The sequence below is a fragment of the Oncorhynchus mykiss genome, chromosome 7 (genome assembly GCF_057628025.1).
Source record: "Oncorhynchus mykiss isolate SJ-2025 chromosome 7, ASM5762802v1, whole genome shotgun sequence".
NCBI lineage: Eukaryota > Metazoa > Chordata > Actinopteri > Salmoniformes > Salmonidae > Oncorhynchus > Oncorhynchus mykiss.
Genome location: NC_143028.1, coordinates 70,449,695 through 70,475,627, shown reverse-complemented (window position 1 = coordinate 70,475,627; position 25,933 = coordinate 70,449,695). Strand labels below are relative to the sequence as shown.

At 39.1% G+C, this 25,933-nt stretch overlaps 1 protein-coding gene across 1 annotated transcript; it reads left to right on the top strand.

The window, feature by feature from the left end:
- The first annotated feature begins 1,646 nt into the window (after positions 1-1,646).
- LOC110528501 (heme transporter hrg1-A) lies at positions 1,647-18,277 on the top strand. The gene is made up of 3 exons (XM_021610604.3): positions 1,647-2,053; positions 11,705-11,872; positions 16,256-18,277. Exons 1-3 carry the CDS (start codon positions 1,924-1,926, stop codon positions 16,390-16,392), a joined length of 435 nt encoding a protein of 144 aa, XP_021466279.2. The 5' UTR covers positions 1,647-1,923; the 3' UTR covers positions 16,393-18,277.
- The last annotated feature ends 7,656 nt before the right edge of the window (positions 18,278-25,933 follow it).

Here is a 25,933-nt window from a genome sequence, read left to right as displayed (position 1 = left end):
TGCTCCTTTGCACCCCATTATTTTTATTTCTACTTTGCACATTCTTCCATTGCAAAACTACCATTCCAGTGTTTTACTTTCTATATTGTATTTACCTTGCCACCAAGGCCTTTTTTTGCCTTTACCTCCCTTCTCACCTCATTTGCTCACATTGTATATAGACTTGTTTATACTTTATTATTGACTGTATGTTTGTTTTACTCCATGTGTAACTCTGTGTTGTTGTATCTGTCGAACTGCTTTGCTTTATCTTGGCCAGGTCGCAATTGTAAATGAGAACTTGTTCTCAACTTGCCTACCTGGTTAAATAAAGGTAAAATAAATAAATAAATAAATAAAATATTTAACACTTCACAACTGGTAATTCCCACCTTCCCAACTGGCTATGAATGCAGCATAAGGATTTAATTGATGCCTTATCATTAGCTGTGAATATTAGATAACAGCATTGTCAAGCAAATGTGTGGAAGGTCAGTAGGTATCTAGGGAGGGATGGGGAAGTTGAGGTGGGGTCATTTTGGATTGGGAAGTTGGTTAGTGTTAGTGGGGAAACACCCAGATGGGAGGTGTGAGGAATGTGGGGTAGCTACCTGCAGATTCAGGTAGCTAACCTGGTTGGTTAGCTACCTGCAGATTCATGCAGGGTAGTAACATTATGAGTTGGGATTATGGTTAATTGTTTAGCTAGCTAGTTACATGTCTAAACAAAAGACTCCTCTATGTAAGTAACCCTGTCAATAGAATGTTCATGTTGTCACTGCAACAACTGTCATAGATGTAGCTGGTAAATTTGCTCTGGCTATCTACTCCGATTTCAGAGCACTCGTCTGAGTGTGCCACAGTGCAGAATAACTGACAAATTTACGAACGCTCAACACCTGTTGAATATGGCCGGTGTCAGTAGATGTTGGCAAAAAAGTGTAATTAAATTGTTGCCGGCAGCACAGTTGCCAGCAGCACGCTCGGAATAACGTAAAAACAGCCTAACCAGCTCTGCTAGGTCGAGTAAACTGGTTCCTCATCTGTGTCTGGAAGTAGCTAGAAAGCTAGCCAATGTTAGCCAGTTAGCTTAGGTGCTTGACTGCTATTGTTAGGTCAGAGCTCTCGGATCCAATAGAAAAACGCTCTGAATTAACGAAAAGACAATCTGACAATGCTCTGAGTTTACAAATACCCAGAGCACACTCTGGCACTCCAGACTGAATTTACGAACATACCCGTAGTATAAACCAGCCTTTAGTCTTGAAATCTTTGTTTGTTTACTATATGACCTCACATGTAAATCCCTAAAGAGCTGGGTGGGGCTAAGGCTTAAGAGGGTGTGAAAGATGCTGAATGGGTGTAGACAAAGAAGAGCTATCCAGTTAGTGTACCAAAAATATTCAAGGGCCATTTGCTCAAAAGTGAGGTTACAAAATGTATCAACTTTCAAAGCAGAATTACTTTCCATTGTTACTCTACTGTAGTGTATGATATATAATTTTCTAGCTCTGAGGCTTTACTTTTATCCAATGTAAAAAACACGATTTCAAATTTTGATACGTAAGACCGAATCGAGCTAGTCGGTCACAAATGTGTAATTCGCACTCCGACCTGAGAAAGGCAGCAATACAGCGTCTATTCTGTCGGAAACGCAGAAGAAGAATAACAACAACCGTTTTTGGCTTACAAATAGGGCACATCGTTCGTGTTGTGTTGTTGTGTAGACTTTTATATTAACTATGTCGATTTAGCTCACATTTGCAGCAACTGTCGTATTAGCTACTGTCGTTCGGACGTTTTTATCCCAGTACACTACCATGCAGCTGTTAAACTAGCTTGAGTCGTGGAGTACAGAAGCGAGTTTCTCAAAGCAAAGCACTTGTTTTTAAACGTTGACGGTATTGTTATTTAAGTCTTCTTCTCGTGTGTCATCCGTGCCCAATGGGGTTCAATAAGACGTACATCAGTGTGGGGTATGCCTCTTTGGGCATGCTTATAGGATTCTCTGCGTTTCTCGTGTGGAACATCGCGTACAAACAATCATGGACAGCTGCAATGGGAGGATTATCAGGTAAAGTATTAGCCAGAATGTAAACAATTATTTATTTTGTGAATGAGGCTGCAGACATGATGTAACATTATAGCTTATGCAATATTTTCAGGATGCAACTGTCCATCTGACTCCCATGAGCTGGATATTGACACATTGTCGGTACCCATCTCATGTTGCAAGTGTTACAGTCCTCGAGTTTGGAGTGACACATGTTTAGAAGCACACACTCGAATGTATTTTTCCAAAAGAAAATGGAACGCTAGCTACAGAATGTTCAGAGACAGACCGAGACAGATATGATTGTATGAAGATGTTGTATCATCTGTCGGCCGGCAACATTCTATAGTTCTAAGCCTTGCAACACGACCCTCACTGAACAACATGCCCCAGGTCAAGGTATTCTAACTAGCGAAGTTGAATCGGTAAACTTGACTTCAGAAGAGAATAGCTAAATCTCTACACACCAGGTTATAAACTACTACATCTCTGTACATTACATTACATATATTGGACATATGTCTATTTACTTTTATGTCTACTTTCGCGTTTCCAAAACAGTTTATTGCACATCAGCGTTTTAGCATCAGCTATTACAGGGTTTCACTCAGCACCCCTTCTAGCGTTGGGGAACCCCCGCGCCCCGCCACGTCTTTCTTTTTCTATGGGCATAAGCTCTGTTCAGGACACACTGTTCACACCCATTTTGCAGGTTTAACATTTATTTCCTGCAATTTTACACATTTTGTCATAGGGCGCAGATATCATTTAGCAGTTTTAAAGCAATTTTTCTTGCAATTCTATACGTTTTGCCATGTCTAATTTGTATTCATGTGATATTTGAGTGACTCACACATTACTACAAAACCTATGGGAAAATAAAAACCTAGCTAAAAACGTTAGTGTAACAGTATAGCTTCCGTCCCCCGCTAACTAGCTAGCCATTTCACATTGGTTACATTTAGCTGCCATGGGCTTGTTGATCTGGACATTTCTGACAAGTTATAAATAGCTCCCTAAGATCTGCAATGACTGACATGACAAGAGGAAAACTGATGATGCACTACCCAATTTCGAAATTTCACCTTGTGCATTTTAGAGGTCGACCGATTATGATTTTTCAACGCGGATACCGATTATTGGAGGACAAAAAAAAGCAGATACTGATAAATCAGCCGATTAAAAAAAAATATATATATATATATATATATATATAAAAAATATATATATATATATATAATAATAATAATGACAATTACAACAATACTGAATGAACATTTATTTTAACTTAATAATATAATACATCAATAAAATCAATTTAGCCTCAAATAAAATTAAACCTGTTAAATTTGGTTTAAATAATGCAAAAACAAAGTGTTGGAGAAGAAAGTAAAGTGCAATATGTGCCATGTAAAAAAAGCTAACGTTTCAGTTCCTTGCTCAGAACATGATAACATATGAAAGCTGGTGGTTCCTTTTAACAGGAGTCTTCAATATTCCCAGGTAAGAAGTTTTAGGTTGTTATAGGAATTATAGGACAATTTCTCTCTATTTCTTTTTGTATTTCATATACCTTTGACTATTGGATGTTCTTATAGGCCCTTTAGTATTGCCAGTGTGACCGTATAGCTTCTGTCCCTCTCCTCGCCCCTACCTGGGCTCGAACCAGGAACACAACGACAACAGCCACCCTCGAAGCAGCGTTACCCATGCAGAGCAAGGGGAACAACTACTCAGAGCGAGTGACGTTTGAAATGTTATTAGCGCGCACCCTGCTAACTAGCTAGCCATTTCACATCGGTTACACCAGCCTAATCTCTGGAGTTGATAGGCTTGAAGTCATAAACAGCGCAATGCTTGAAGCACATCAAAGAGCTGCTGGCAAAACGCACGAAAGTGCTGTTTGAATGAATGCTTACGAGCCTGCTGGTGCCTACCATCACTCAGTCAGATTGCTCTATCAAATCAGACTTAATTATAACATAATAACACACAGAAATACGAGCCTTAGGCCATTAATATGGTCGAATTCGGAAACTATCATCTCGAAAACAAGATGTTTATTCTTTCAGTGAAATACGGAACCGTTCCGTATTTTATCTAACGGGTGGCATCCATAAGTCTAAATATTCCTGTTACATTGCACAACCTTCAATGTTATGTCATAATTACGTAAAATTCTGGCAAATTAGGCGGCCCAAACTGTTGCATATACACTGACTCTGCGTGCAATGAATGCAAGAGAAGTGACACAATTTCACCTGGTTAATATTGCCTGCTAACCTGGATTTCTTTTAGCAAAATATGCAGGTTTAAAAATATATACAGTGAGGGGAAAAAAGTGTTTGATCCCCTGCTGATTTTGTACATTTGCCCACGGACAAAGACATGATCAGTCTATAATTTTAATGGTAGGTTTATTTGAACAGTGAGAGACAGAATAACAACAAAAAAATCCAGAAAAACGCATGTCAAAAAATGTTATTAATTGATTTGCATTTTAATGAGGGAAATAAGTATTTGACCCCTCTGCAAAACATGACTTAGTACTTGGTAGCAAAACCCTTGTTGGCAATCACAGAGGTCAGACGTTTCTTGTAGTTGGCCACCAGATTTGCACACATCTCAGGAGGGATTTTCTCTCACTCCTCTCTGCAGATTTTCTCCCACTCCTCTCTGCAGATTTTCTCCAAGTCATTAAGGTTTCAAGGCTGACGTTTGGCAACTCGAACCTTCAGCTCCCTCCACAGATTTTCTATGGGATTAAGGTCTGGAGACTGGCTAGGCCACCCCAGGACCATAATATGCTTCTTCTTGAGCTACTCCTTTGTTGCCTTGGCCGTGTGTTTTGGGTCATTGTCATGCTGGAATACCCATCCAAGACCCATTTTCAATGCCCTGGCTCAGGGAAGGAGCTTCTCACCCAAGATTTGACGGTACATGGCCCCGTCCATCGTCCCTTTGATGCAGTGAAGTTGTCCTGTCCCCTTAGCAGAAAAACACCCCCAAAGCATAATGTTTCCACCTCCATGTTTGACTGTGGGGATGATGTTCTTTTAAAAAAATAATATGTTTATTATTTTCCAATAAAAAATCAAATAAAAAAAGACAGCAATACTAACAATGACATTCATTGTACTGTTGAATGGGATGGTGAATTTAGAGGACAAAACAAAACTTAACTCACACATATACAAAATAAAACTAAATCCTATTAGGCGGTACATGTATAAGAAGACAGCATATAGTCATTACAAGCAGTGTAGTTAAGCCAAAAATAAATATTGAGTGGAGTACAGCACAGAGTAGCAGCAGATCGTCAACCCAGTTATGAAGCGGGACTAGACCATTTAGGGGATGATGTTCTTGGGGTCATAGGCAGCATTCCTCCTCCTCCTCCAAAAACGGCGAGTTGAGTTGATGCCAAAGAGCTCCATTTTGGTCTTATCTGACCACAACACTTTCACCCAGTTGTCCTCTGAATCATTCAGATGTTTATTGGCCAACTTCAGATGGGCATGTATATGTGTTTTCTTGAGCAGGGGAACCTTGCGGGCGCTGCAGAATTTCAGTCCTTCATGGCGTAGTGTGTTACCAATTGTTTTCTTGGTGACTATGGTCCCAGCTGCCTTGAGATCATTGACAAGATCCTCCTGTGTAGTTCTGGACTGATTCCTCACGGTTCTCATGATCATTGCAACTCCACGAGGTGAGATCTTGCATGGCCGAGGGAGATTGACAGTTCTTTTGTGTTTCTTCCATTTGCGAATAATCGCACCAACTGTCACCTTCTCACCAAGCTGCTTGGCGACGGTCTTGTAGCCCATTCCAGCCTTGTCTACAATCTTGTCCCTGACATCCTTGGAGAGCTCTTTGGTCTTGGCCATGGTGGAGAGTTTGGAATCTGATTGATTGCTTCTGTGGACAGGTGTCTTTTATACATGTAACAAACTGAGATTAGGAGCACTCCCTTTAACTTTTTGGCGCACCCATCCCATTAGCGGGATCATTTTCGTCAACATCCACTGATTTGCAGAGTGCCAAATTCAAATAAAATTACTAAAAATATTTAATTTTCATGAAATCACAAGTGCAATATAGCAAAACACAGTTTAGCTTGTTGTTAATCTACCTGGCGTGTCAGATTTCAAAAAAGCTTTTTGGTGAAAGCTATCCAAGCGTTTATGTTAGGACATCTCTCTCAGCAGACAACATTACAAACAGCTAGCAGCAAAGTAGATTGGTCACGAAAGTTAGAAAAGCAATAAAATTAATCGCTTACCTCTTGATGGTCTTCGGATGTTTGCACTCACGAGACTCCCAGATACACAATAAATGTTCCTTTTGTTATTTTTATATCCAAAATCCTCCATTTGGTTGGCGTGTTATGTTCAGAAATCCACAGGCTCGAGCGGTCACGATGGGGCAGACAAATTCCAAATAGTATCCGTAAAGTTCGTAGAAACATGTCAAACGTTTTTTATAATCAATCCTCAGGTTGTTTTTACAATAAATAATCTATAATATTTCAACCAGACAGTAGCTTCTTCAATAGGAGAGAGAGAGAGCGAAAATGTCTGCTCCACTCTGTTGCGCATGCAAAACGCTGCTGACACCCAGCCATCCAATGACGCGATGTGATCCTTCGCTCTCATTTTTCAAAACAAAAGCCTGTAACTATGTCTAAAGACTGTTCACAACATGTGGAAGCCATAGGAAAATGAATCTGGTTGATATCCCTTTAAATGGAGCGAAGGCAGGCAATGGAACCGAGAGCTTTCAGGAAAAACAGCACTTCCGGGTTGGATTTTCCTCAGGTTTTCACCTGCAATATCAGTTCTGTTAACTCACAGACAATGTTTTGGAAACTTTAGAGTGTTTTCTATCCTAATCTGACAATTATATGCATATTCTGGGCCTGAGAAATAGGCAGTTTCATTTGGGAGGTTTTTCATCCAAACATCAAAATACTCCCCCCTACACACAACAGGTTAACTGTAAGGTTGCAAGATTGAATCCCTGAGCTGACAAGGTAAACATTTGTAATTCTGCCCCTGAACAGGGCAGTTAACCCACCGTTCCTAGGCCGTCATTGAAAATAAGAATGTGTTCTTAACTGACTTGCCTAGTTAAATAAAGGTGTGTGTGTTAAAAAAAAAAAAAAAAAAAAAAAAAATTGGCCAAATCGGTGTCCAGAAATACAGATTTCTGATTGTTATGAAAACTTGAAATCGGCCCTAATTAATCGGCCATTCTGATTAATCGGTCGACCTCTAGTGCATTTTACTATTACAACTTTCAAGACTAGGTTGAAAGCCTTCCTGGTTAACCTGGAATGTTTGTTCCTGATTCTAAAACACTGGTCAAAAACCTGTCAGGTGTCAACTCAAACTGTACTGTATTTCTGCTTACACAGCCTTTTTAAACAGTCTCCTCAGATGAACTTGGCACACAACTTCCAATGGGATGAGTAGCAGGACTTATCTCCGCATCACCATTACAATTTGCTGACCTGATAAGAGTGGAAGCCTGCGCCTACCATAAAGCAGTTAAACTTTCAAGTATTGAACATTGGCTACTCTGCAGTCGGAGGAACATTAAGGCCTAGTTACCAACCATGCATAGTAATTGTACAATAAATGATGTACTTTATAATTAAGTTCTATATTGCCTAGTATTTGCATTTAAGTGCCTTTAGAGTATTATTTATGTGTTTTTATCTTATAATGTGGTGTAAAACACAGGTATTGACAGTGTAACGCTAAGAGCACCCCTTTTGTCAGTTATGTAATGATCTAGTTAATTAGTGGTGCATTTGTGGCTGCGAACTTTGAGCTCTCGTTAATTCATCCTCTCAGGTCAGCCAGTTGATATCTGTGTGACTTTTCTCTCTTATTGTTGTAAACTTCTCATACTACTTCTTCAAAGAGAATAGTAGCTGCAGATGCCGATTTAGTAATATATTTGTATTGTAGCGACCCGCACAGACAGCTGTGTGTTACGTGTTAGGCTGTTAGTTGGTTGTGTTGTACTTACCAGTACCCAGTGTTCGCGGGGTCCGACATGCCAATCAACCTGCTATCTGCCAATCACGGGAATGCCTGGAATATTCTGATGCCGGGCATCCTGGTGGTTGGCGGAGTGGCGTGGTGGGGGGTTGGGCAGGGGGATGGAGCATTGGAAGTTAAGACCACGTTTAGCCATTGTTCTCTCTCTTACGTCTGGCCTTCACAAGAGAAGGTCACAGTTGTTTTATAGGGTATCCTTCATTTATTTGGCGTGGGCTACAGCCAAACAGTAGCCTGTGTAAAGTTAGGTTAATAAACCGTCAATTCGTAAACTGAATCCTCTGTCTGAACAATTGGTCCTTTATGATCTAGTCCGGTCATTACAGTATGTATATTTCACGTACAGTGTACATCTCTATGTGAAGTCAAATTACTTTTTATAAAGTGCGCTGTCACTAATGTTCCAAAGGCCAAATCCACTTTTTTTCTTTTGGGGTCATGATAGCAGCATGTGATGTGTGGTGCCTGTGCCAATAGAGAAACAATCAATAAAGGTGCAATTCTTGTGCTTGGTCATATGATTGTAAACCATGAGATGTGGAAATTAGTGGGGTCAGCATGGCAGATTGACACAGCAGAATAAGACAAGCCTTCTCTGTATCAGAGCAGGAAGTCTGATAGCAACACACTCAGAGACAGTTTCTATCTACAAGCCATCAGACTGCTGAACTCTTAAACTGGACTGACCAGCTGCACTCCTTAGCACACACTTACACAGATATAGACTCTTTCACACATACTTATACATTCATGCTACACACGCATCACAACTGCTGCTATCGGACTCTTATTGCCACCCCCCGCTGATCTCCAAAACATGTGTAAATATTGGACAATAAATGGTGCCTTCCTGTATTATACTTATGCTAAAATGTTCTATTCTACAGAGGCATTATTCGTATTCTTATGTTTTATTTCTTATTGTTTATTTGTTGAGAAGGGAACCTGCATACCAGGTGTATACTAGGTGTATACCGTACATACGACTAATAAAACATGAAGCTCCCTCTAACAATTGAACTTAGTAGCTTTGCTGTATCCCAATTCTCTGCACTTTCCCCAAAAAACTACCCATCATTGATTTAAAAGCTTTGGATTGTTGTAAGCATTGGTAGGAGGGAGTTTCCACCATTTGTTAAATCCACGACAGGAAGTGTGCAAGTGCACACTTCAGGAAAAGGGTGGAGAATCAAGACTCAGCCCTAATCACTATCTGACCATGTTTGAAAGGAAGCCAGAATGGTACTTTCAAACCTCAAACACTGTTAAAACCTTTTAACCCCCAACCCTGAAGAAAGAACATAAAGTTTATGTAGGCTACTTGCTCATTAGTTCTGGGCCTGTATTCAAAACATATGTCAGTGGGTTATGATCCAGGGTCTGGTCCTCCCTGTCTATATACACTTATTTTTACTAGAGCTGGGATTTGCCAGGGACCTCACAATACGATATTATCATGATACTTCGGGTGTGTTCGTAAATTCACTCTGGAGTGCCAGAGTGCGCTTTGGGCATTTCATAAATTCAGAGTGTTTATTTTTGGCTGGGTCTGTTTCTCTAACTTGTTTTGTACAGTTGCGTTTTGTACTGGAGTGAAAACTTTTGTTTGGCCGGGGAGTAGGGTTGAGCCGAGTGTTCTGACCTCAGCTTGGCTGCTTGACTGCCGTTGGAACTGGCTAAAGTTGACTGGCTTGCTAGCTACTTTCAGGCACAAATGAGAGTACCTCACTCTGACCATTTTACTTGCCCTAGCATAGCTAGTTAGGCTGTTTTCATGTTATCTAGAGCGTTGTTGACGAACTGTGGTCCTGGCAACAATTTAATAATGCATTTTTTGCTGACGTTTACCGAAACTGGTCGTATTCAATGGGTGTAGCACGTTTGTAAATTCAGCAGTGATTCTGCGCTCTGTCACACTCAGACGAGAGTGCTCTGAAATCGGAGTAGATATCCAGAGTGAATTTACGAATGCCCACTTAGATGCAGATTCTATATGTATTGTGATTTGATACTGTGAATTATTGTGATTTGATGTTCCAAACATATTGCTCACGATGTGTCTGCTGCAGAGGGACAAGAGCGAGCCATGAGAAAACAACAAGTTTTGATCGGTCATGGAAATAAGTGCTGAACACTTTTTAAAATTTTTAAAAGTTATTATTTTTATTTTTTTTGCTCCCAATTTAAAAAGAAGATGGAGAACAAACTATAAAGGAGGATCACTGGTGTTTTGGTACAGGTACAGCCAACTAGCTCAAAAATATTGCAATATTGTCGATACGATTTACAGTGGGGAGAACAAGCATTTGATACTTAAATAAATAAAAATACACTACTGATTTTGCAGGTTTTCCTACTTACAAAGCATGTAGAGGTCTGTTATTTTTATCATAGGTACACTTCAACTGTGAGAGACGGAATCTAAAACAAAAATCCAGAAAATCACATTGTATGATTTTTAAGTAATTAATTTGCATTGTATTGCATGACATAAGTATTTGATACATCAGAAAAGTAGAATTTAATATTTGGTACAGAAACCTTTGTTTGCAATTACAGAGATCATACGTTTCCTGTAGTTCTTGACCAGGTTTGCACACACTGCTGCAGGGATTTTGGCCCACTCCTCCATACCGACCTTCTCCAGATCCTTCAGGTTTCGGGGCTGTAGCTGGGCAATACAGACTTTCAGCTCCCTTCAACGATTTTCTATTGGGTTTAGGTCTGGAGACTGGCTAGGGCACTCCAGGACCTTGAGAGGCTTCTTACGGAGCCACTCCTTAGTTGCCCTGGCTGTGTGTTTTAATATTATCCCAATATGTAACTATATTACTATTATTTACACTTAGTCATTATGATCTAAATGGTAAGACTGTTTCTATAGGCCTGTCAACAGCACTCCTGCGTTGAGACTCATTGTGAATATGGCCACTTTGTCCTACCTAGCATGCCCAATGAGTAAGGACAGTTGAAATATTGTGTAAGAAATGGTGAAAGTGGATCACGAAAGACAGTGCTATACGTTGTCAAATGGACTTGTTGTTATGAAGCTGACACCGTAAAAGAGGAACATGGAGTGAGTGACAACAGTTTGAATTGAGACACAAATGACACAGCAAAATGTTATGTGCTGTGTCAGAATATGTTCACCCCTAACACATCTCCACACAATAACCTATAGTAGCCTAACCTCAATGGCCATGTACTCTTATCTCCACCAGCACAGCTAGAAGAGGACCGGCCACCCCTCAGAGCTTGGTTCCTCTCTAGGTTTCTTCCTAGGTTCCTGCCTTTCTAGGGTGTTTATCCCTAGCCATCGTGCCTCTACATCTGCATTGCTTGCTCTGTGGGGTTTTAGGCTGGGTTTCTGCATAAGCACTTTGTGACATCTGCTGATGTAAAAAGGCCTTTATAAATCCATTTGATTCATTGAAGGCAGTTCAAGATTTTATAACAAAGAGGAAATCTTCATCCTCAAATTCTTTCAATTAAATACTTAGTTACTTAGTGCTTGTCTCATCATGTCAGGAATTTGACTCAAAGTGTAAGGATTTTGAACAACCAGCCCCTGACTGTCTGTGTTTCCGTGTCTCTTCCCCCTCAGGTGTGCTGGCTTTCTGGGCCCTCATCACCCACATCATGTACTTGCAGGACTACTGGCGCACCTGGCTGAAGGGCCTCAAGTTCTTCCTTTTCATGGGTGTCTTCTTTGCCCTTCTGGCAGTGGTGGCCTTCATCACCTTTCTCTCCCTCGCCATCACCAACAAAGAGTGTGAGTCTCTCACACACACACTCTATTCACTCTCTTATTCCTTCACTCCTTCTTTGATCCTAATTTGCTTCTCATCTGCCCTTCACTTGCTCTACTGTTCATTCTCTAACCACTGTTTTTCATATAAGGCTGAAGTCATCTGTGTAAACTGCTGACCTAGACACTTGCGTATAATCCGAGCACAAACAAATATGCACAAATAAGCTAGCGAACGTCCTTGGCTGCTATGATAGCTAGCTAGGCAATGTTAGCTAACTATACAGTCTTATGTTGGCTAACGTTAGATGGGTAACGTTAGCTTGCTTATCCAAAGTCTAGCAGTTAGCCTCTGTAGCTAGCTAACACCAGTCAGCTGAAAGCTAGCCAGCTAACGAACAGGAAAAGAAAGGCAGCAAGCTATATTTGGTCATGGAATTACTTAAGTCATTAGTTAGCTAGAACCAAACAACAGCTGACCTCACCCCATTCCGTACAAATGTGGGTAACCGCGACATTCAAACGAGGCTGCAATTAAAACGAATGGGACTGTAGTGACTGTGTTGGCATCAAAATCCAGGGGTGTGAACTACGTTTCAACATTGATTGACATGGTAATGGACTAACAGTATTGGAGAAAAGATGAGAGAACTGACCCCTCTGATGTATGTTACATCGTGACGTGTCACTACGTAATGTACAGCGTGCATTTGACTCATTTTGTGCCGTACAGCCTCTTTCCACCAGGGGTAGCCCTTCTCTCGCAGATTAAAATCATGCTTAACCATATACACTTGTAAGAAAACTTCATGATTTTTGTCTAAATTAATATAATTATTGCTAATATTTCATGACTAGAGTGCCAATTGCATTTTGTTGCATGTCATTACTGCGAGCCATCATGACACTCAAAAGCCGGAACAGCTGCAGTTTACTTGTGAGGCTCACGTTAGCGCAGCCCTAAATCACTCTTCAAATTCAACACAACCCTTCAAACAGGTATGTGATGAGACATTACATAAACTCTTTGTTTTATTTACATTTTAAAGTTGATTAGTTGGACAAATCGGGTGGGGGAAAAAAAAAACCTGTTTCTTCACACAACATATTTCCCCCTTTCAAGATCACTTCGTAGCTTTCGCTACCCACCCAACATTTTTAAAAAGACCCAACAAAGCTCATTGCCTTCTTGAAATATGCAGAGATGGGCATCATGAAGGTCTCGTCATTAATTTAGTTGGAAAGGGGAGAAAATGTGCTTTACATTGGTATTGATATTACAGTTGATCTGGAAGTATTATGTTTTTTGGGCTCTAAAATAAGGTCAATTGTACGGACCAAGGCGATGTACAAAAGTGAGTGAATTTGCGTTAGCTAGCTCACGTCCAAATGCCAGTCCTACATTTTTCCACAAAACATCGCTCACTAGCTACATCAGTTCAAACCAACACTAAACTTTGGGCAAATTGTCATGGTGCTACCTTGCAAAAGCCCATTGCATGCATTGTAACACTAGCTAGCTACCTATTCCATAGTCCAAGGTGCTGTAAGAGCCAGCCACATTTCACTGTCAGAACACAATTCAAACTGTAGCTGAGAAAACAAGTGGCTATGACTTAACCTTCAAAATGTTATGACTTAACCATTTTCTTTTACTTTGCATTCAACGGGAATTGAGTAATATTTTGCAATGTAAGACTGTCACAATCAATTGAGCTTTTCACCTTCTGAAAACTACAGACAATTACTTTTGTTTATCCATGGTAAATTCAACACATTCTACAAACAGTTCAAAAATTGATTTGAGTTATTAGAAGGCAACATCCAGCAGACCAGGGTTTAAACCAGCAACGCTTGCAGTTATGCAAGCATACCACCTGTGCCGTTAAGGCCCAGACCTTTTGGCGGAGTCTGATTTTAAAGGGTAAAATAGCACTGCCGATGACTGACTTTTGATTGTGGGGAAAAAAGTCAGGCTTTTTGTGAAATTGTTGTATAATGCACCTTTAACAGAAAATCACCTTCCGGTGTAAAAAACAATGTTTTAAGTGACAAGTAGGCATTGGTCTGAAGCCAAATGCTCTACTAAGGTTTCCAGCACACAGCTTTGACCTACAACAGTAGATATGTTTGTCTATTGTACTTCAAACAATGTGTATGCAGGTTGCTAAGGATTCAAACCTTCTTAAACAGCCTAATTCATACTCTTCAGTGGAGTAATGGACTTTACTGTGTTCTGCTATTAAATAATGTGTATATACACTACCGTTCAAAAGTGTGGGGTCACTTAGAAGTGTCCTTGTTTTTGAAAGAAAATCAATTTTTTTGTCCATTAAAATAATATCAAATTGATCAGAAATACAGTGTAGACATTGTTAATGTTGTAAATGACTATTTTAGCTGGAAACGGCTGATTTTTATTTATTGAATATCTACATAGGTGTACAGAGGCCCATTATCAGAAACCATCACTCCTGTGTTCCAATGGCACGTTGTGTTAGCTAATCCAAGTTGTATCATTTTAAAAGGCCAGCATCCCGTAGTCGCCTCTTCACTGTTGATGTTGAGACTGGTGTTTTGCGGGTACTATTTAATGAAGCTGCTAGTTGAGGACTTCTGAGGCATCTGTTTCTCAAACTAGACACTCTAATGTACTTGTTCTCTTGCTCAGTTGTGCACCTGGGCCTCCCACTCCTCTTTCTATTCTGGTTAGGGCCAGTTTGCTCTGTTCTGTGAAGGGAGTAGTACACAGCGTTGTACGAGATCTTCAGTTTCTTGGCAATTTTTCACATGGAATAGCCTTCATTTCTCAGAACAAGAATAGACTGACGAGTTTCAGACGAAGGGTCTTTGTTTCTGGCCATTTTGAGCCTGTAATCGAACCCACAAATGCTGATGCTCCAGATACTTAACTAGTCTAAAGAAGGCCAGTGTTATTGCTTCTTTAATCAGGACAGCAGTTTTCAGCAGTTTTCAGCTGTACTAACATAATTGCAAAATCGTTTTCTAATGATCAATTAGCCCTTTAAAATGATAAACTTGGATTAGCTAACACAATGTGCCATTGGAACACTGGAGTGATGGTTGCTGATAATGGGCCTCTGTACGCCTATGTAGATATTCCATTATAAATCAGCTGTTTCCAGCTACAATAGTAATTTATAACATTAACAATGTCTACACTGTATTTCTGATACATTTTATGTTATTTTAATGGACAAAGAATGTGCCTTTCTTTCAAAAACAAGGACCTTTCTAAGTGACCCCAAACTTTTGAATGGTATTGTGTGTGTGTGTGTGTGTGTGTGTGTGCAGCCTAATGAGAGAGAAGTATTTTTAGATATAGGCCTTTTGTAAATGTGTATTATTAGTTTATCATCGCCATCTTTATTGTAACATGAAATAGAAATGCACACAACTTTAAGCTACATATTCATTTGACATAGGTAATGAACTGCCCATTGATCCGCACAGCAATTGATAAAACAGGACCATGTTTGCAAAACAAGTGTTTCTGAGCTGATGTGGATATTACACAGGTAATCTAACGGTTACAGAAACCAGGAATACAGACAGGCTCTGTAGACCTCTATAAGAGTGACTGTATCCAACACACCATAACCTGTTGTTATGTTGGGTGCCTACTGACCCAAAAAATATGTTATCAAATATCTATTTTTCCTCAATGTCATGTATTGCTAAAATAACGGTTTAATGAAATACAGGCAGGCACCACATTACTACAAGACAAAACAACTCGCTCAATCAAGTGTGATGGTCTTGTAAGTATAAAAGCAAAGCTTGCTTTCATATAATTTTAAAATGCTTGAGCTGGTACTGGAATGGGATGTGTGAAGAGTCCAATACTTTAACATGTATGCGGTACAAATCACATTATTGTGGCAGCACCTCTAAGAGTATGAATTAGGCTGTTTGAGAAGGTTTGAATCCTAAGCAACCTGCCTACACATTATTTGAAGTACAATACCAACATAGCTACTGTAGTAGGTCAAAGCTGTGTGCTGGAAAACCTTGGTAGAGCATAGGGGGAGTAGTTATTGTGGTGCTCGTGAATTTCCTTTCTTTTTCGACTTCAGACCAATGCCTACTTCTCACTTCACTTAGTTTTTTGTTTTTAATTTAGTCATTAGTATTGCATATTTCAGCTCTTAGGGCACATGATTACATCTATTTCCACACAAAATGACTGCTTCCCAGAGATTTTGTGCTGTGATCTCCCATAAGTTGGGGTTATTCCATGTGAAATTCATTGCCTTTGTGTTACAAGCCTAAAGCTGTGGTTTTTCTACAGAAACCTTCATTGAGAAGTACCTGAGTCAATGAAATGTGTGCCAATCAGGTATTTTAGTCCGTAAGACTAATATCTGTCGTCTCTGTCATTTCCAGCACTGACCGACCCGAGGAGCCTGTTCCTGTCGGGCGTGTGGAGTTTAATGACCCTGAAGTGGTCCATCCTGCTGGCCCTCTACTCCCACCGCTACCGCAAAGAGTTTGCTGACATCAGCATCCTCAGTGACTTTTGATAAGGGCCATTGAACCCCTCTAGTGAGGGAATGAGTACCATGATCTCCACCTATGCCCGCGCCTCCTCGTTTAGGTTACCCCCTCTTTTCCTATGTCTGTGAAATCAAATCAACGTTAATTTGTCACGTGCACAGGATACAACCGGTGTAAACAGTACAGTGAAATGCTTACCTGCAAGCTCTTCCTTAACAATGTAGTATTCAATATCAAAGAGAAAGAAATAGAACATCCACAATAGAATCTTAAAAAGCTCACAGAAACAGGGAATGCTCAGCGCCTGCTAGCCAGTCTATCCACAAGTTCATCCCTATTTTATACTGTTTATGAATTTTACTGTCTTCATATACATATGTATGTGACACTTGTCTGTGTTCCTGTTGTATGTCCTCTAAAGTTGTTTTAGTCATGCCAATATCTCTCTCTTTATGAGATTAGGGGTTCTTATTTGATTAATTTGTATCTAACCCTTGATGATCATGTACATCTACCTATGATGTTTTTTTACTATCTAATAAAGAGAGAGATATTGGCATGACTAAAACAACTTTAGAGGACATACAACAGGAACACAGACAAGTGTCACATACATATGTATATGAAGACAGTAAAATTCATAAACAGTATAAAATAGGGATGAACTTGTGGATAGACTGGCTAGCAGGCGCTGAATATATATATATATATATATTCATATTCCTTCTCTGATTTATTTGTGGTTATGATACAGAATTGACTTCCATTATCTTGCCACAAGGGGGCGTCACTCCATCAAATGCGTTGGCTGTTGGAAAATGTTTGTTTTTAGATGGAAAATGTTTGTTTTTAGATGTAAGCCTTTCTCAGAATTCATCTCGGTGTAGTATAACTGTACTCTACCTGCACAAATCATAGAACATCAATTCTAGACAACAATAGGACACATCACAGACATGTTTGGGAAATCTAAGTAGTTGGATTTTAGTATGACTGTTCTGTGTTATCTGTTTTTGCACTTTGCGCTTGGGTTCATAAAAACTTACTGTCACCTGCAGTAATGTGACGAAGCCACTACATTTAGTTTGTTGGGTCTCAACACTATTTGGAAACACTTGACTTAATGCTGGCAGGTATAATGCATTTTTTATGCAGCTATAATGCTTTCTAAGACTTATCATAAGACTTGTTTGACCCGCCCTTTATAATGTCTTATAGCGTTATACCTGCCAGTGTTAGCCACTATCACAGCATCCCACCACCACTGTATAAAATTATTATATGAAGAAAGATTGTACTACCATCCCATAATGTAAGAACAACTGCTTTTATAACAGTAAGCAAATTAATTTCAAATGTCTCTCTTTTTTTTAGTACTCATCGTATTTGAATGGAGATATTTCGTAGCATTTTTATTATTGCCATGATGGGAAGTTGTCAACAAAGTGAGCGAGGACCGAACCAATGATGTCACAAGTGTGAGAGGGGACCATTGGGGCTTAATAATATGAGCCTTTGACCAATTTTATTCCGATAAACGCTTTGACTCCCAACACACGGACCCGAGTCCGAAAAGGTACCCTACTCCCTAGATAGTGCACTACAGACGGACCAAGGACTAATTGCGTGAATGCTTCAGTAATCCTAAACATTTGTTTGTTGCTTCTCCGATCCAAAAATATTGGTGGTCATCATACTGCTGCCTGTGGAGATGAATTTGATCCTGTTCTTCCTTTTTAAAAGTCTGTTTCTATGTGAGCTACCACATCTAGCATATTGTAATAATGAAACATGAAATGATGTATATCCACTTGCGTGTGTGTAGGAATGTATGTCTGTTGTACAGGTATGTATGTATGTATGTATGTATGTATGTGAGAGCCATATTAATAAAATATAATTGTAGGACAACTGTTTTATTGCGTTGGTAGTACATCTCGTACAATGTCATAACAGTTAGAACCTTGTGTTGTACCTCAACTCAAATGTTATTGGTCACATACACATGGCTAGCAGATGTTAATGCGGGTGTAGTGAAATGCTTGTGCTTCTAGTTCCGACCATACAGTAATATCTAACCAGTAATCTAACAATTTCACAACAACTACCTTATACACAGAAGTTTAAAGGAACAACCTCAGTTGTACAATGTGAGTGTGTACTAGGCATAGGGCAAAGTGATTTTACAAAGATGTGCTCCGTTCTTTTGAAAGCTTTACTAGCAGATAGAAAGCACCCTCATCTTAATGGTGTACTTTGATGGAAAAGCTTAGCTTAACTACATTGTGGAAGTTGTTGCACTGTTGCTGTGGGGTACCCCGGAAACGAGTTTAATTGATGGAGAAAAGTAGAACTGACCTCTAGCGCCTTATGTTTGGAAACAACATAAATCATATGCATCATAGGACTTGTCATGACATAACAGCCTTATTACAAGACATTATGAAGGCTCATACATGGTTATATACAAGTTATAATGCATTATACCTGCAGGCTGTTATCCAGTGCTAAAAGCAATTGTAAAGTGTTACCCATATTTGTGTCTGTTAAACTGATAGAGGGAAAGCGATTCCTTTGAGTGATTATGCCACCTACAAAATCCAAATTTAACACCTGTGTGTATTTGTGGGGTGGAGTTGTCGTATAGTTTCCACGATGGGGTTTCTCAGAAATATTCTAGGAGGGGATTATGGTAAGAGTGTCTGGGGAGCCCAGTGTCTTTCTTGTGGGAGTGAAACATTGTCATTTTTATTTAGCTCAGGCCACCCGGGTCAGATCCCGGCGTTAGACTGGGATTTACACTGAGGTAGGGCCAGACATTTTCTCTCTCACCCAGCCCACATTATAAAAGAAAACACTCCATAGCACTACAGGCAACAGTAAACGCTCGGGCAATAACCTGCGCTTTGAAGTTTGGCAATTATTCAATCCGTCCACATTTGTATTTTGCTCCTTCAAAGGGGAGGTGGGGGGGGTGCAAGGACTTTTGGTATATGGCTCGGTTTAGGCATCTGTATGATAAAAGAGACTTTGAAGTTTATATGAAAAATAGGTAAAATGACATGTCTATGTAGATGCTGGTTACCTTGGTATAGTACTTTTTCTGGTGAGGTGATTGATGCAACAGATGCAAATGTTGGCAGATTGCCTACTTTTATTTGAATACAGATTTTTTTTTAAATATCAACATAGGAAAGCGTGTAGAGTGAAGGAAGCACAGAGATCTACCAATGATTTAATCATTAAGTATCTTCAACCGGGATCCTTTATAAGATACCATCATTATGTTTCGCTGCCCTCATCTATATCTTTATTGCATCACATTGGTTTGTTTGCAAGCCCTCTGAGTCATTTTGTATCAAGTTAATTGCAATGTTGTGGTTAAGTCGCCATACAAACAAAATAACATGGTATCTCGCTTATTATGACGTTTTACATTAAGACACAAAAAAACAAGTCTTGTTACTTTCCAATGAACAAGCTTTAGGGTTTGGACCAAAATAGTTTATACTGTAGGCTGTAAAATGTGTGTGTTTTTGTGTGGTATGTAAAAAAGGGAGGGGTTACATTTTGTTATGGGACTCCTTTCCAGCGAAATCAAGGAAGGAAGTCGTCTAGCACTTAACTGGTAGAGATAGTGAAACTGAAAAGAGGAGAGTAAAACTTGAAAAAGACAGAAATATTTAAAACTTCAGTTTGACAAAAAAAAGAACAAAGGTAAAAGTGAAACCTTACGTGTCATGTGACACTACACATCTTAATCAAATGAATTCAAATCATGTTTAATAATCGGAAATGTGATCATCGTGTATTTGATTTATTTGAATCAATCAGACATACTTCAAACGTATTGGTAAATGCCAAACAGCAATTGCACCTGAAGTGTTGATGAGCCGCAGATGACGAATCAGATTAAGAGATGAACTTCACCATGATACAGTGCAGATGGGACAGTAACAGTAGCCTTAACCTGTTCACCCTTTTCTTGTACTTAAAACTTCATAATGTGGTAACATCTATGTAGGGGTCGTCTAGAATTTATATGGCCATGTCCACATGATACCATAGGTATTGCCTTCTTTATAAGGTGAACACATTTATACATTTATTTGTATAACCGTCTAAATATGAACAAGATTCTATATTGGTTGTGTGTTTTGGAAGTAAGTCTACATCTGTGTGACAGGAAAATTAATTGTGAGGAAAAAATATACTATTAGGAAAGACCCATTCAGCCTCAAAGATACTTTGGTTTTATGAGTATTTATTTTAAGAAATTAAGTAAAGAGGGGAAAATACGTGAATGAAAAGCAAACATCTTGAATTAGTAAAGAACCAGATGGCTGCTTTGACATTAAAAAGGCATTTTGGCATTTTGGAGAAGGTAGTTTTGAAATTATTCCTGAGGAACTTCCGCAAAATGCAGTACAAAGCACACAGATATTTAAGCAATATACATAGCAATTATCTGTTTTATTTACAAACTGAAACATGTCTCTGGACTTTCGCTTATTTGACCCTTTCTCTTTCGTCTTCTTCTTTCTCTCTTTTACTGCTGTACCTCTTTCTCTCTCTCTTTCTCTCTCTCTTTCTCTCTCTCTTTCTCTCTCTCTTTCTCTCTCTCTTTCTTTCTTTCTTTCTTTCTTTCTTTCTTTCTTTCTTTCTTTCTTTCTTTCTTTCTTTCTTTCTTTCTTTCTTTCTTTCTTTCTTTCTTTCTTTCTTTCTTTCTTTCTTTCTTTCTTTCTTTCTTTCTTTCTTTCTTTCTTTCTTTCTTTCTTTCTTTCTTTCTTTCTCTTTCTTTCTTTCTTTCTTTCTTTCTTTCTTTCTTTCTTTCTTTCTTTCTTTCTTTCTTTCTTTCTTTCTTTCTTTCTTTCTTTCTTTCTTTCTTTCTTTCTTTCTTTCTTTCTTTCTTTCTTTCTTTCTTTCTTTCTTTCTTTCTTTCTTTCTTTCTTTCTTTCTTTCTTTCTTTCTTTCTTTCTTTCTTTCTTTCTTTCTTTCTTTCTTTCTTTCTTTCTTTCTTTCTTTCTTTCTTTCTTTCTTTTCTTTCTTTCTTTCTTTCTTTCTTTCTTTCTTTCTTTCTTTCTTTCTTTCTTTCTTTCTTTCTTTCTTTCTTTCTTTCTTTCTTTCTTTCTTTCTTTCTTTCTTTCTTTCTTTCTTTCTTTCTTTCTTTCTTTCTTTCTTTCTTTCTTTCTTTCTTTCTTTCTTTCTTTCTTCTTTCTTTCTTTCTTTCTTTCTTTCTTTCTTTCTTTCTTTCTTTCTTTCTTTCTTTCTTTCTTTCTTTCTTTCTTTCTTTCTTTCTTTCTTTCTTTCTTTCTTTCTTTCTTTCTTTCTTTCTTTCTTTCTTTCTTTCTTTCTTTCTTTCTTTCTTTCTTTCTTTCTTTCTTTCTTTCTTTCTTTCTTTCCTTTCTTTCTTTCTTTCTTTTCTTTCTTTCTTTCTTTCTTTCTTTCTTTCTTTCTTTCTTTTTTCTTTCTTTCTTTCTTTCTTTCTTTCTTTCTTTCTTTCTTTTCTTTCTTTCTTTCTTTCTTTCTTTCTTTCTTTCTTTCTTTCTTTCTTTCTTTCTTTCTTTCTTTCTTTTTCTTTCTTTCTTTCTTTCTTTCTTTCTTTCTTTCTTTCTTTCTTTCTTTTTCTTTCTTTCTTTCTTTCTTTCTTTCTTTCTTTCTTTCTTTCTTTCTTTCTTTCTTTCTTTCTTTCTTTCTTTCTTTCTTTCTTTCTTTCTTTCTTTCTTTCTTTCTTTCTTTCTTTCTTTCTTTCTTTCTTTTCTTTCTTTCTTTTTCTTTCTTTCTTTCTTTCTTTCTTTCTTTCTTTCTTTCTTTCTTTCTTTCTTTCTTTCTTTCTTTCTTTCTTTCTTTCTTTCTTTCTTTCTTTCTTTCTTTCTTTCTTTCTTTCTAAGTAACATCAGGTGATTAAGCCCAGTTGGCTGCAGTGCAGTAAGATGTCCAACCTTCAGGTTCAATCAATGTTTGCCTCTCCAACTCTTTTGTTTACTGTGTTAGTCTGCCTGTGGACCACAGAACCTCACATCTGAAATATTTTATGAGACACATATTTGACGTTTTATAATACAATATGCCATGGCAGCAGCATTTTTTTTTGTGGCTTCACAGGGAGAACCAGTATCAGAACAGGGGATAAAAAAATATATAACTGAACATAACTTTGGTAAGGTCATCTAATCTAATGGAATAATAGGGGGATTGATTCGACTTGAAAGAATTATGCTTTGTAGCTAGCTACAGAGTTATGTTGATATTTCTAATGCAATCCCACTGGCCAAAGACATCAGATCAAAGTTGAGTTTTGATTTACATTTGGTTGAATTGTTAACTGACGTGAATTTAATGTGAAAAAAAAATGTCATCATGACATTGGATTTAGGTTAAAAGTTGGGTGAAAAAAAGAAGAAATTCCCCGACGTTGATGACATTTTGCAAATCAAATCAGTTTTCCTTACTGATTCAACATCATCACATTGCTTATTTTTTATTTTTTAAATGATGTGGAAACAAGTTTTTTTGCCCAGTGGGATGGCCCTGTTCTGTGACCAGTGGTACAGAGGGCCCGGTCAGAGACATCTTTTATTTTACTAGGCAAGTCAGTTTTAAGAAATAATTCTTATTTACAATGACAGCCTACCCCAGCCAAACTCTAACCCAGACAATGCTGGGTCAATTGTGCACCACCCAATCACAGCCAGTTGTGATACAGCCTGTAATCAAACCAGGGTCTGTAGGGACACCTCTAGTGCTGAAATACAGTGCCTTAGACCGCTGCGCCACTTCTTGGTTCACTCTGATTGGTTTGGAAGAGTTGAAAGTTATAGTTGCGTCCAGATTGAATGCCCAGCTCATGTTAATGTCTACCTCCAGTTGATACATGTGTGATCCACCCTCTCAATGCAACAGGGCATCTACTGACACACCGACTCCTTGAGGGGTAGTAATAGATCACTGTCATGTCTGTGACCTAAGGTTACCTCAGTTGGATGCACCATCTATTGGAACGGCCCAGCATTGGTTTTGGCACACCGTCGAGGTAGAAACCCGCACAAACTTTGATCTAAATCTACATGTTCTACATATCAATACCAATGGGCAATGTTAGCTGGCTGTGTTAGCTAGATAAATGTGCTGTATGTCAAGTAATGATAGGACTTCTGGTGTGGATAAGTCTCTCCACACGTGTTCGGTCTACGCTCATTTCCTGACAGGTGTGAGGGTAGAGGACTTAGCCATGCTAATCTAGTCTAGCTTTCCCTACATAGTTCTGCTTGGCTGTGAGCTGGAGTTAGCCATGCTAGCCTAGTGTGCCCTATATACTGTAGTTCTTCTTGGCTGTGAACTCCACTGGTACTGTTTGTAATGTGCCATGGATGGACCCTGGGACTTAAACACTGTAATCAGAGCCAGCGCAGGATATTGGCCAAATTGCACATGAAAGCAGGGACATTTGAGGGAAGCTTGAGCACTAAATATTATGATAAATTATAGCCTAATATAAAGAGTTAAGTCTCAGGCAAACTGAAATAACACAGATTAGCATGCAATGGAGGAGAAAAAATGCTTTTAAAGCAGGATTGTTTTTTTTATCTGTCTCAACAGAAAAATACCTTCAGGGGGTTTTTCTTTAGTGCTGCTTTGCTCTGCCCACACACACAGACACAGACACAGACACGGCACAGTGACAATCTCTGTTTGTGTGTGTGTTTCCAAGGACCAGATTTGCCATAAGAATACATTGATTTATTTTAATCCGCCATCAAAAAGAAAAGGGGAGAAAAAATGGAAATGTTACATCTTTAATGTATACACACAAACAGATTGAGGCGACTTGCTGGCGGTTGAAGTGAATGGAAGTGGCCCCAGACCTGCCCTCTCTCCCAGCTTCAAACCCCTCAACCCCTCATTACTACCCATACTCTATATCTATATACATCACCCTTCCCCCTCGGTCCTGCACCTCCGTCCTTCACCCCCATGCACCCTCACCCTCCACCCCCGCTAGGTTGATACCCCACAGGAAGTCCTGCTCTACGGGGGGAAATGGGTCCCAGATGTCTGCATGTGTCCCACTGGGCTCCAGAGGAGGGATGGAGGAGCAGCGGTAGGGGGAGGGGTGCTGGGCAATGAACTCCTTCCAAGACAGAGGCTTGTGGTAGATAGAAGCTTGTGCCTTACTATCCACAGATCTAAGATCAGATTACCCCACAGCCAAATCCTGACCATATCCATAAGGAGGGGGAAATGTCTGACCCTGGGCTAGTGATTAGGTGATTATTCTACTAATTCCAAGACAGTGTGATGAGGATGAGCCATCTGTTAAGGTGAGAAGTTTGGTGAACAGTGTATTCTAGGACTCATTTTCAACAGGAACCACGTTACTCAATGCTTACTTATGATGGAAGGTCCTTTTGCCGTTGATCAGTTGTCTTTACTCAAGACTTTCTTAGAACTTGGCAGGAAGGCAGTAACCAAATTCAAGTATTATGGATTTAAGAAATATCACCCTCCTCTTTCAACATACACTTTCCCCAGTACAGTATTTCAATACTACGGATCAGTTCGGACTATAACATATGGGCAAAACCTAAAGTACACATTACGATGGCCTATACTCCTCTTTGATATCAAAGCCATTTCTATACACGTCCTCTTGATATCGTGCTGTCTGTTTGCAGCCACAGGAGGGGTTCATTATTAACCCCCAAAAATAAAAGTCAAAAGAAAAAAAGGGTCCGGAGTGTTTAGTGAAACATTATGTCAAGACTCTGACAAGGAAATGAAATGTGCAACATCAATCAGCCTATGAGGAGGGAGATCAAACAACCCTCCCCACTCCTGCATCTGGTTCTGTTTGGACTTTCTTTTTCTCTTCCTCTCCTTCCTTTCTTTCTTTTTCTCTCTTTTTGCCTTTCTTTTCCATTTCTTTATTCATCTCCCATTCTCTCCCTCTCTCAATATTTTTCCCTCTGTTCTGTGCGAGGGGTGCACGTTCCATGCTGTTCCTGTTAGCCTGTCGTTCGCTCATTCTTTCCATGATGGTGGCATGGAGGCATGCTCTGCTAAGGTAAGCAGCCCCAAGGTTAGCCCCGGACAGCCCAGCGCACAACAATTGGCTTCCTGTCCTTCTTCGGAACCCTACCCGGAGTTTGGAGAAAATGTATTTATAATTCCAGTTAATCTGGGAATTGATTTGGGAATTTCGGTTGAAATGAAAGTGCATTTTGTTTAAGTAAGGCCTGTTATAATTCCAATGTGTTGCGTGCATTCTTATTCCTGCATGTTAAGTCTAACCTCCACTTCAATATCTCAGTGACTGGAATACATTTTTTGAGTTGATTGACTGCAGTTGAGTGTAGTTGATCCCAGCTCTCTTGTATATGGCTATATAACATTCATAAAGTTCACTAAAAAAAGCCCCTCTAAAATTCTCCACTCACCTCCTTCAAATGCAGAGGCAATCACACTTTGTGTCCTGTGATAAAACCATCAACACTAATATAAAGTCTGTCATAACATGACAATTCATATACATTACTTGAATTAACTATTCATGTCTATTGATAAATG